This window comes from Glycine max, chromosome 4 (genome assembly GCF_000004515.6).
Source record: "Glycine max cultivar Williams 82 chromosome 4, Glycine_max_v4.0, whole genome shotgun sequence".
NCBI lineage: Eukaryota > Viridiplantae > Streptophyta > Magnoliopsida > Fabales > Fabaceae > Glycine > Glycine max.
The window spans coordinates 35226988-35239911 of record NC_016091.4 but is presented as its reverse complement, the minus strand read 5'-3'; the positions used below and the strand labels follow the sequence as shown (position 1 = coordinate 35239911).

The following is a 12924-nucleotide window of genomic DNA, read 5'->3' as shown; positions in this document are numbered from 1 at the left end:
ACTAATGTCTGGCAAGTATACTCGCGAAAAAGGGGGTACAAAAAGCAACTTGACATGGGCTGTGCAGATGGCGTAAATTCAGACACAGCTACAGCTCTAAGTATAACGAGCCCGCAACAGCAGCACAAGGTGTACAAAGATAAACATGGGACTGAACACGGTGAAACTACTGTCCACCTAGAAGGTACATCAGCACAAGATGCAGCTGAGGATGCAAACTCAGACAATAATCAAATGCAAGAGGCAGCAGCTCTATGAAACATGGCAAAAGAATTGGGGGTCACTTGCGGGTCAGTGCAGGGGAAATTTGTTGAGAAAATAAAGGAAATGGAGGAAAGAGATAAGAAAGAGCAGAGTGATTGGGAAATAGGAGAAGTACAACATGAATATCATCACATACAATGTCAGAAGGCTAGGGAAGGAGGTCAAATGGCCATCAATTAGAAGAATGTCAAGAACGAGCACATAGACATGATCTGTATCCAAGAGCCAAAGAAGGAGGTAATTGAGAAATCCATGTGTCAAGCATTGTGGGGGGATTCTTAAGTTAGTTGGGAAGCGCATCCTGCGTGGGATTCTATGTATATGGAGTGAAAAAACATTCAAACTAGAAAGGAAAGTCATTGGCAATGGTTTCATAATGCTGGTAGGGCAGTGGCTTAAGGAGGCACAACAAGTTCATGTTATCAGCATCTACACACCATTTGATATTTAGAATAAGAGAGCCTTATGGGACAGTGTTAAGCAGCTGAAAAACCTAAACCCTGGGGGATTATGGTGCATATTGGGTGATTTCAATAACATTAGAATTCCATCAGAAAGACTGGGCGCTTGTCAAAGGGGGTATGGGAAAGTAACATCAGGGAGTTCAACGAATGGATTGAAGAGTTGGAGGTAGAGGAAGTGCCATGGGTGGAAAGAAAATTCACATGGTTCAGACCAAACGGAGCTGCTAAGAGCAATCAAAACAATTTTGGTGAGGCATCAATGGAGAATGTCAAGGCAATCAAAACAATTTTGAGGACCTTTGAACTTGTATCAAGCCTCAAAATTAACTTTGTAAAAAGTTGTTTTGGAGCATTTGGAATGTCGGACCAGTGGAAACTTGATGCAGCAAATTACCTAAATTGTAGCTTGCTCTCCATTCCTTTTGTCTACCTAGGCATACCTATCGGGACAAATCCAAGGCAATGTCAGTTGTAGGATCCTATCCTCAACAAGTGTGAGAGAAAATTAGCAAAGTGAAAACAAAGACACCTTTCTTTCGGGGGGAGAGTGACCCTTATACATTCGGTCTTAACATCCATTCCTATTTATTTCTTTTCATTTTTCAGGGTCCCTAAGAGGGTGGTGGACAAGTTGGTGACCTTACAACGAAGATTCCTGTGAAGTGGCAGATCTAAGCAAAACAAGATAGCATGGACTAAATAGGACATAGTGTGCCTCCCAAAAGAAAAAAAGGGGATTGGAAATCAAGGATATAAACACTTTCAATCTTGCATTGCTTGGCAAATGGAAGTGGAATTTATTTTAGCATCAAGGACAATTGTGGGCTAGGGTACTGGAGTCTAAATATGGTGGCTGGAGGAGCTTGAATGAAGCATTACGAGACAACAACGAATCCATATGGTGGAGGGACTTAAAGATGGCTTCTCAACATTTGCAACAGGGTGATGCATTCCAAAATAGAACATTGTGGAGGGTCGGGTGTGGTGATAGGATTAAGTTCTGGGAGGACAACTGGATTGGCGGAGAGGGAACATTATTAGCAAAATACCCTAGACTGTACCTTATCTCTTGTCAGCAAAATCAAGTTATCCAGCAGATGGGAGTCCACAAGGACACAGGGTGGGTGTGGGATTTCATATGGAGGAGACCACTGTTTGACAGTGAGATAGCCATGGCTGTTAGATTCCTAAAAGATGTTGAAGGCAAGCCAATCCAGCCACATAGAAGAGATGATTGAGTGTGGACGACAGATCCAAGCAGCCAATACTCGACACAAAGTGTTTATAATATGTTGAGGGGGAAAACAATAGAGGGGACTCAGGATGGAGCTTTTGAGGAACTGTGGAAATTAAAGGTCCTAAGCAAAATTTTAGTATTTGCATGGAGATTACTCAGAGATAGACTACCAACAAAAATAAACCTGCAAAGGTGACAAGTTGAGATCAATGATAGACGCTGTCCATTTTGCAGCAGCATGGAGGAGGATGCAGGCCACTTATTTTTCCATTGCAGCAAAATCCTTCCCATTTGATGGAAATCTTTGTTTTGGGTTAATATCTTTGGTGCTTTCCTGCAAAATCCAAGACAACATTTCCTCCAACATATATCCGGATTGGCTGATGGAATAAGGGTCAACAGGTGGAAGTGCTGGTGGCTGGCTTTAACATGGTCCATATGGCAGCAGAGGAGGAACAAGTAATCTTTTCCAATGACACCTTCGATGGCAACAAAGTGATGGATGATGCAGCTTTCTTACTCTGGACATGGCTTAGAAGTTTGGAGAAGGATTTTGCAACTCATTTTAATCAATGGTCTAGTAATCTTACAGCAGGGTTTGTTTATTAGCTGAGGCTAGCAACATAGACTAACAGTAGAAATTACACTCATGTATGTAGCCAGATATTGGTTCCTATCGAGACTACATTAAGTCTGATAATTGGAACCAAATGTATGGTCTTTCCTAACTTTGTAACCTTTGTACCTCTGATACTCAGATTTATATATATATTTATCTTTGCTGATAAAAAAAAACAATAATGAAGCACAAGCCTTAGTACATTAGCATTAGGATGGCCCAATCTAAGGCGCCATATAGTTTGAGAGCTAGTACTAGGTGTTGTTTTAACATCAGAAACTGCATTTACAAAGGAATCAAAAATGTGTATTAGAACCACTAGAAACAGAATCAACACTGAAATTTGAAAGTAAGCAGGTGGCTGAGGTAGAATCTTTGAGTGCAAGATGTGGAAATATGTAGAGGCCATCAGGACCTAGTGAACCTTGCAGTAGGACTTCATTGGTTCCCTATGATTTCACAGCACAAAATTCAAAGAAAACATTGTTATCCTTAGAAAATTTGTTGACACTGATTAAGTGTTTAGTGATGGCAGGTACATGTAATAATTGTTTTTTTTTTATCGGCAAAGATAAATATTATATATTAAAAGGAAGTACCAGAGGTACTCAAAGTACAAAAGAACTCCATATAAATGGTTCCACAGTCAAACTTGAAATTTTGAAGGGGAACCAGTCTATGGATACAAAAAGCAATTACATGCATAAGTGAGAAAACTATGCTGTCCTCTGCTAATACATAAAACTCTGTGATATGTTACTTGACCATTGATTGAAATGCACTGTAAAGTCCTTCTCGAAACCCCTAAGCCAAGACCAGAGAAGGAATATGGCCTCATCAAACAGCTTATTAGCATCAAAAGTCGCGTTAGAGAAGATTATGCTATTTCTAACTTTCCAAATGGACGAGGTCAAAGCTAACCACCAACAATTCCATCTACTATTTCTCACACCAGCAGGTTGAAGACCCAAGTGATGGAGAAAGTGCTGCTTTGGGTTTAAAGGAAAAGCACCTTTGAGTTGCAGCCAAGACATGGTTTCCCACCATATGGGTTGAACTTTACTGCAATGGAAGAAGAGATGGGCTGCGTCCTCTTGATGGGTTCTGCAGAGAGGACAAAGAGAATCTGGTAAAGGAATCTGTCTTCTCTGCAGGTTTTTTCTTGTCGGCAGCCTATCCCTTAGGAGTCTCCACCCAAACACCAGGAACCTAGCAGGAACCTTTAACCTCCAGAGCTTCACAAAACATTCCTCCTGGCTTCTATCTCTTTCACCTTCTCCAATCAAATCATAGGCACTGCGGGTTGAGTAATGCCCCTCTGGATCTGCAGACCACTCCCACTTATCTGAAATCTGATGCTGGATTTTAATTTGTGCGACGTCTTTAAGAAAGTTAGCTGCTGAGGTGATCTCACTGTCAAACAAGGCTCTTCTCCAAGCGAAGTTCCACTCCCACTCCCTATCTTGACGCATTCCCATGGAACTAATGAGTTGGTGTTGCTGCAGCGAAATTGAATACAGCCTAGGGAACTTCTCTGCTAATGATTCCTCCTCCCTCAACCATCTATCCTCCCAAAATTTGATGTGATTACCCCTCCCCACCTTCCACTTGAATCCTTTTTGAATAAGCTGTCCAGTATTAGTATTAAAAAGAGCCTTCTTTAAATCTCTCCACCAAATTGATTGGTGACCCACCCTACCCACTTCAGCCAAGCTTCTCCACCCTCCATATTTAGAATCCAAAACCTTTGCCCACAACTCTCCTTTGTGGTGCATTAAGTTCCACTCCCATTTGCCAAGTAGTGTCGTATTGAAACTTGTGATGTCCTTTAAGCCTAAACCACCTTTGTCTTTTGGCAAGCACACTGATTTCCAGCTGACCCAAGCAATTTTATTTTGATCGGGTCCCCCCCCCCCCCCCAAAGGAATCGACGCTGTAGACGCACCAACTTGTCTTCCACTGATTTAGGCACCCTGAAAAAGGAAAACAAATAAATAGGAATCGAGGTTAGCACGGATTGAATGAGTGTCACTCTCCCCCCAAAGGATATATTTCTCTGTTTCCACTTAGCTAGCTTTCTCTCGCATTTTTGGATGATAGGATCCCACATAGCGCATCTCCTAGGGTTTGCCCCAATGGGTATTCCCAGGTAATTGAAAGGAAGAACCAACAACTGACAATTTAGATAGGTGGCAGCCTGCTGCTTCCAGAGATCAGATTTGCCAAAGGCTCCAAAGGAACTCTTGGCAAAATTTATTTTAAGGCCAGATACAAGCTCAAAGGACCTTAGAACAGCCTTAACAGTTTTGACATTCTCCATGTCCGCTTCCCCCAAGAAAATAGTATCATCTGCGAACTGTAACAGGCTGATTTCCACTTTATTTGATCCCACTTGATATGCCTTGTACATATTCTCCTCCCTAGCTTTTCTCATCAGACCATTCAGCCCTTCAGCAACCACATTGAACAAAAATGGTGCAAGTGGATCCCCTTGACGTAATCCCCTTTTGGGAAGGAACTCTCCCGTAGGGCTGCCATTGACCAAGACTGAAATGGATGCAGAATTGAGGCATCCCTCAATCCATTTGATCCATTTTGAATTAAAACCTGTACGTTGAAGCATGTAGAGCAAAAATCCCCAGGACACCGAATCATAAGCCTTCTCATAATCAACTTTAAATATAAGGCAAGATTTATCACTCCTTTTAGCCTCCTCAATCACCTCATTTACAATTAATGCGTTGTGCAGAAGGTGTCTTCCTTCAATAAATGCAGATTGAGTTTCATCAACAATAGAGGTCATCACCCTCTTCATTCTATTGGCCAGCACCTTAGCAACAATCTTATACATGCTTCCAATTAAAGAAATAGGACGATATTCATTCAGAGTTTGAGGATCAGCCACCTTAGGGATCAATGCTATGAAGGATGCATTGCTACCCTTTGGGAAGACACCATGGACATAAAACTCATCAAGGAAGCGCAGAATATCAGGTTTAAGAAGCTGCCAGAAATTCTTAATAAATCTGAAATTCAAACCGTCAGGTCCCGGACATTTATCACTCCCACAATCCCAAATAGCCTTTTTAACTTCCTCCTCCTGGAAACGTGCAGTCAACCTCCCGTTCTGGTGCTGATTTAATTTCTGGAAGCGGATGCCCTCCAGAGTAGGTCTATGGAAATCAGGTTCATGATATCTATTTGAGAAAAAAGTTTTGACTTCCTCCTTCACCAAAGCTGGTTCAAAAATCTAGTTGCCATCAACCATAACACCCTTCAAGAAATTATTCCTACGAGTTGCATTCATCATTAGGTGAAAATAGCGGGAGTTACAATCTCCCTGCTTGAGCCACCTAACCCGCGCCTTTTGCCTCAATAAAGACTCATGGGTTTGAGCCGCTGTCCACAAAGCTTCCTGCAGATGTTTCAAGTGCATCCCCTCATGAGTAGTGAGCTGTCTATGGCTTGTTTCCTCTTCTAACTTGTTTAACTCTTCTTCAAACCTCTTGACCCTCTTAAAAGTATCACCAAAATGATCTTTATTCCATTTTTTCAGAGCTTGCTTTAAAGATTTTATTTTCTCTTTTAGAGCATAACCACCCCAACCTGCTATCTGAGAAGAGGTCCAGCACTTGGAGACGGTGTCCTTGAAAGATTTATCTAACATCCAACAGTCTAGGATCCTAAACGGCTTAGGACCCCAGTCCACTGATGAAGATCTAAGCAAGATAGGACAATGATCGGAAAAGTTTCTAGGAAGGGTGGATTGAATGGTTGTAGGCCATCTATCCAGCCATTCGGGAGAGAGTAAAAATCTATCAAGCTTGCTCCTGGACGTCCCATTTGGTCTAAACCAAGTGAATTGTCTTCCCATCCAAGGGGGCTCTACCATCTCCAAGTCTTCAATCCATTCATTGAATTCCTTAATTTCATTTATCCCTGAGCCCCTTTGGCATAATCCAAACCTCTCATTAATGTCCCTAATGCTATTAAAATCACCAAGGATGCACCAAAGGTCCCCTAGGAAAGACTGTTTGAGCTGTTTAATTTGGTCCCACAACAGCCTCTTGCTTTGAATTTCGCAGGGTGAGTATATAGATAGGACACTGATTTGTTGAGCTTCCTTCACCCATTCACCTCTCAAGAAAATAAAACCACTTCCGACAACTTTTGTCTGTAATTTGAAGGTTTGTTCACTCCAAAGGCACAAAATACCCCCTGCAGTATTATTAGCTGGCTGTAACTCCCAGCTGACTCCCACATCTCCCCATAGAGATTGACACAAAAGTTTATCAACTGACTCTCTCTTTGTCTCTTGAATGCAGATCATATCCACATGCTCCTGCCTTACCATCCTACGAATAGCTGCCCATTTGACTCCCCTCCCTAAACCCCTGATATTGTAGGATATGATATTCATGGAGAACCACTACTATTTCCCAACCTGTCAGCTTCCTGCTTGTCTCTTCTGTCCATATCCTTAAGTCTGGGAATAGCTAACTGCATATCTTCTATTGCTATAACCCCCAACACCTTGGCTCGATTCCAGACCTCCACAGCCTCTTGAAAGGAAGATAGATCTTCAAGCTCCTGGGTACCCTGATGTGAAGATGATTGCTGTTCTGTATCATAATTCCTTTTCGGAATTACGTTCTGGTCATGATTCAGGGGATGTGGGTCTAGCTGAGATTGGGAATTAATTGAGTGCATGGTTGTCTCCTTAGCAATTGAAGGCTGACCCATTACATTTTTCTTCTGGAACCACCTCTTTCGGGTATACACCTTACAATTGCTCCCATGTCCTCCGTTATTCATCTGCCATATTGGGCCGGAGATCTGTTTATGTTGTGGGGGGGTGCATATAGAAGTTCCATCATTACTAACTGGGCCTCCTAGCTTCACATGGTTGGGCCGACTGTCCTCATGCAACAATCTTTCACAAGCTTCCAGCTGGCCTTCGTAGCTTTCAGAGTTAGCTACCCCCACTTCATAGGTTTCTGCCACGTTATGTATATTTGACACTTCACCGTCTGCAGCGGCAAAAGCATGCAGAACAGCTTCTCCATTTGTTAAATCTCTCTCCCCTTCCTTTCCTTTCTGGTGACTCAAAATACTTACTCCTGCAGTAGTTAAGTTTCCAACGTTCCTCCCCCCTCCCTGTGTAGTATACCTGTATATTGGGCAAGTGACCGTTGGTGATGGCCCCACAGGTTCTGGTGTGGTGTGGCTGATGCTGGTTTTTGATCGACTGATAATACCATTATCCGGTGGGTAAGAGCAATGTCGGGATCCGCTGGACAATCGTTTTGTCTGTTGGTCTTCTTCGGTGTCTACGACCCATGATTGCAGCGCCACCATTGCCTCTGCGTGGTGGTCGTCGGAGCAACCCAACCTCGTCGGGCTAGTCCCTTGTTCGCGTTGTTGGTTGCCAGGCCTGTTGAGCGGAGACATAGGTCCGATAGAGGTATCGTCGGAGACGATTTCATCGGACGTTCCGCTGAGGCTATGTCGTCTTCTACAGCATTCATGGCTTCCACCCCCACTCTCCTCAACGACGTACACTTTGAAACTTTCGCCCTTGTCGCCGCTAATATGAACGTCAACCATGTATTTGATTGACGGACTCCATTGGGTCTTCACAAGCACCCTAGCCTTGTCGAGCCTCCGTTTGGCCTCTGTGTCGTCATCGACGTCCACCATATCCCCCAGACCCGCTACTATGCTCCTGATGTGCTTCAGGTTCCATGCCTGAAGTGGTATACCCCAGACTTGGACCCATGTCAACCTGGATGTCGTGCGTAAGGTGGGGTTCCATTTTTCCAACGAGCGGAACAACGATGGCCCCCCCTGTTGCCCGTCCTTCATGAGTTGTTCGGCTCCACTGTCAGTAAGTCCAAGTAGCAGCACTAGATCGTCACCTATATACCTAGGTGATATATCCAGTCCTGTCTCCCATAATATCTCATCCTCAATTCTCTCAAACAAAGCTGGGTTTGCTAATCGCCCTACCCAGGCGTCCTGCAGCCAAATGGTGTCTTCGGGGTCTAAGGTTATATGGATGGAGGCCCCAGAGCCCTGATAACCTGGGTAGAAATGATTAAGGGGCTTTCTTGGTTTCTCAGTATGCACATTCCTTCTTAAAACCTCAGCATATGAGCCCTGATATCTTAGGTGTCGTCTATGAATGGGAGCATCTATAACAGGGTTGCTTTCCTCTCTTCCCGGAAGCTTGTTCCCCGTAATACGCTGCCTTGGCCCCTCCCTACTGTATCGCGGTACGTTCACGTACATCTTCAGACCCCCGAAGAGGACTCCATCCATTTGTTTTGCCAGTTGGTGCATATCGGTAACCCCTTTGAACCTGACAAAACCATACCTCCTTCCATTTTTATTCCTTTTGCTAGGAATAAAAACTTCTCTGACATCACCCCACTGCTTGAAATGCCTCCATAGCTCCTTCTCCGTGATCTCATCTGTGATACGAGTAAAGTAGAAAGAGGATATATCCGCTCTATCCCTCCAGTTCGAAGTGTTAGTTTGCTGGTTTCTTCCTGAAAAACCTGGGTCTAGCCATCGTGATCTCCCCGTGGAGTGCGCTTTGTCTCTTGCTGTTGTTCGGCCCCTAGTTCTAACCCTCTCCCACCCATCGTCCCTCCCCCTCTCTATGTCTCTCTCTTTCAAGCTCTCAGAGGCTCTCTCTCTATCTCTCTCACTCATCTCTCTCTTTGGCATCGTGTTCTTGTTACATTACTGTTTGATACCTGTTCATCGGCATTCACGAATGTAAATCCATTTCAAAACTGTGAAGGTATTGTATCATCATCAACATCAAAAACACTGTCATTTAATTTATTGTGAAATCTATTAATGAAACATACATTCATTCCCCTGTAATAATTGTTTTAAGGACAAACTGACTCTAGGATTAATAGGGGAAACAAACTTTGTGTAACCAGAAGACTTAATAGAAAGGTCTTGGCCATTATCAATGTATACTTAATCTGGTCCCTCAAATGGACCAAGCTGCTGGATGTTTTGAGACTCTCCAGTTATGTGGAATGATGCACCTGAATCAGGTATCCAAGTAGTAGAGCTAGGATCTTGATTTTCAGAATTAACCAGCATTGCACTAGGTTGGGAATCTTTGTGAGAATTATTTCCCTGATTCTGTTTTGAACCGAAGGCGTTTGATGAATTGCTTTGAAACACCGGTTCCATCAACATGAGAGACGCGTTTGGCTGAAAAGCAGAATCATAGCAAAAATGACACACTACTGTTGTGTGACCAAATTTGAAGCAAACTTGGCACTATAAATTTGCATAACGACCGCGACCTCTTTCTGCATCAAGATTTGAAGTTCTCAGAGGCAAACTCAATGTAAAGAGTGTTTCTTCTTAAAACTCTTCCCCTGGAGTTTGAGGGGGGGAGGGGGGGGTATTAGAGTATGTACTTGTACAACTGTGAAAACAGTTTTGTAAAATGATTGTAAGGGCTGTTAGCTTCGACTAACTGCACCTCACTAGGATTAGGGAGTCAGAATTTGTTAGTGTTAGTTTAGAGGGTCAGAGGTCTATATATACCTCTATTGTAACTAACTCTAACTAACTTTTCCAATCACAATAATATCAGTTACATTTTTCTCCAGTTTTCTCTCCTTTCCCTTCGCAATTTATCGAATAAAATTCAGGTTTGTTTTCGAGATTAAAAGAAGTAGCTAAAAGTTCATTCAATAGTTGCATTCTTCTCTTTGGTCTTGAGAGAGGTTGAAACTGAGCACAATAAATCATGTTATAACAATATAAAATTAAAGCAAATTCAGGCATTTCAAAATACAATACAAGAGAGACACCCATTCCATTTGTCATACCCTTTCCATTTTTTGGGAGGTATCAACATTGGCATGTAAGGTATTAACATATGTTTAGCCTGCACAAAAAGTCATATCAGTAAGTAAACACCTTATGCTATACACTTCTGTAGTGCATGCTAACTATCCTGAATGAGTTAGAAGTATCTGATGTTTAATTTAAGCCTAATGGCATGCTTAATAGCAAACAAGTTTGAGAATAACAACAAATCAACAGCATTTACGGGGAAGTTCAGATATCACTATTTCAACAAAACTCCTTGTGATTTTAGCTAGGCATAACACAAGGAAGTCATAAATATATGTACCAGATTTCATGCAAATGGAAAACATAGAGCAAGATGCTTATGCAGATTCATAAACAGCATTCTCTTCTACCTACATCTAATTGCTAGTTCTTTCTCTTTTGGGAAGTGGGTAATGAGATCTAAAATAGTTCTAATTTACAAGAATATCATAGACATGTGAGATAATAATGGATTTACTTAGCATTCATGAAGGTATCACTGAAGCTGTTATCATATGAACAGAATAACTTCATCTATGACATAATATTGTTTAAGAAATGGAAGACAATATCTTACACATTTTTCAAGCCCAACTAGGACTAAGGGATCACATTGTATAACGCCATACTTCTTCGAAAACTTTTGCCTACAAGCACAAAAACAGTTTTTTGGAATTACAATTGAAAAACAAGTGTGATAAAGGAACTTCCATGAATCCCTTGCATACCTACTCTATCAAGATATGTCATTGGTCACAGTTTAAAACATCTACCTTGTTAGAAATAAGAACATTTTAGGAGATAAGAACTTCAATATTTATTTTTCCAAGTTCCCTAGATACTTGTTATAGCTAGGTTCAATGCATCATAGGAAGTAGCGATATCTTAATTGTTCTCTAGTAAAATGTTTTGGCATTAATTATCTTTGTAATACTTTTGAATATATTAATAAGTCCATTCTGCTGGGTGGGATAATTACTCAAGCAAATTCAGAAAATATTTGTTTCTCTCTTCTCACATGGTATCAAAGCTTCAGGTCTAAGGGGGCTCTGCTTCCACAAAAAAGTCTCCATAGAAGGTTTTACTGGCTCTGGAAGCTGTCAGATAATAAAAAATACAGCTGGAATTTCCCAGTAACATTTTCTGGTGACCGTCATTTCTTGGCCACCGACAGACTTTCTGAAAACTGTCAGAAACTTATGGCAAATTTTCCAGTTAATATAGTTTGTTAGAATCTGATTTCTCATTGATCAGAAAATGATTAGATAGTTACAAAAGGATAGAGTCATCTCTATATATAGAGTGAGTAACTGTTAACTAATCCTATCAGTTACTAACTAACTATAGTTAGAACTGTAATAACTAACAGCTCACTGACAACTTACAAACAACAGATAACAGTAGACACTAAGTAAAAAGACTTAGTGGAGTAGGTATACTCTAATACTCCCCCGAAAGCTCATGGTGAGTGATTCTTAGGAAAACCAGAAGAATCACACGCACTGAGTTTGGTTGTGTACAATTCAAAGTTGGTAGGAGAGAGGGCCTTGGTGAGAATATTAGCCACTACTCTGGCTTTGTACATATTGACAGTACTATCAGAATTTTCCTTTACCTGAAACACTCACTTGCAACCAATAGGAATGCTGTTAGGGGGAAGGGTAACTAGGCTCCATGTTTTGTTCTGGATCAAGGCATCATAGTCAGTTTGCATTGCAGCAAACCATGTGGGATCAGCTAAGGCTTGCTTAGTGGATTTTGGTTCAAATGAATCAGAAGAAGGGTAGGATGAATTCTATGTTGAACAATACCAGATTTGGATCTGGTTTGCATTGGATGAATATTTTGAGGTAAGGGCTGTAGAGATGGGGAAGGGGAAAGAAGAGGCTGGTCAAGGTTGAGGGGTATTGGGAGAGGGATTTAAGGTCTAGAATTAGAAGCAAGTGGTATAGAGGCTGAGGGCAAGGTTAATTGAGGCTGTGATTTAGATGAAAAGGATGAGGGAAAGAGGTCATAATGGGGAAATCTGGACTCATTGAACACCACATCCTTAGATACGTAGATTCTGCCTTCAGAAGAAAGACATTTATAGCCTGTGCATAGGAGAGTATCCCCGAAAAATGCATTCTTGAGATCTGAATTGGAGTTTATTCTTGATGTATAGCCTTAGGAGAAACAGCCAAAAACTCAGAGAAATGCGTAGTCAGGTTTGTGTTTAAACAGTTTTTCATAGGGAATCTCAAATTGAATAGAAGAACTAGGAAGTCTATTAATTAAATAGACACTGGTCAGAAATGCATGATCTCAATAGTCATGGCATGTGGATTATGAGAGGACATAGGGCTGGAGGTGGGCATAAGTGGAGGCATAGAAGTTGAAGAAGGCACTTGCTGAGACATTGCATTTTGAGGAAGAGTACCCCAAAAAATTTGAGGTTGCTGCTGCATAGGTTGCATTGGCTGAGG

General features: G+C 41.7%; 1 protein-coding gene across 4 annotated transcripts in view; it reads right to left on the bottom strand.

Annotated features, from left to right (window-relative positions):
* LOC100802776 (DNA-directed RNA polymerase 3B, chloroplastic) overlaps nucleotides 1-12924 on the bottom strand; it is a 52707-nt gene that overhangs the window by 22710 nt on the left and 17073 nt on the right. For all 4 annotated transcript variants that reach the window (XR_005890975.1, XR_005890976.1, XM_006578407.4 and 1 more), the window contains exons 4-5: nucleotides 11037-11106; nucleotides 10453-10511 (exon numbers count right to left, since the gene is read on the bottom strand). Coding sequence is in view for 2 of the 4 variants with exons in the window: in XM_006578407.4 (XP_006578470.1) it covers nucleotides 10453-10511; nucleotides 11037-11106 (129 nt within the window). In the remaining 2 variants the exon portion in view is untranslated. The remainder of the gene's footprint in view (nucleotides 1-10452; nucleotides 10512-11036; nucleotides 11107-12924) is intronic.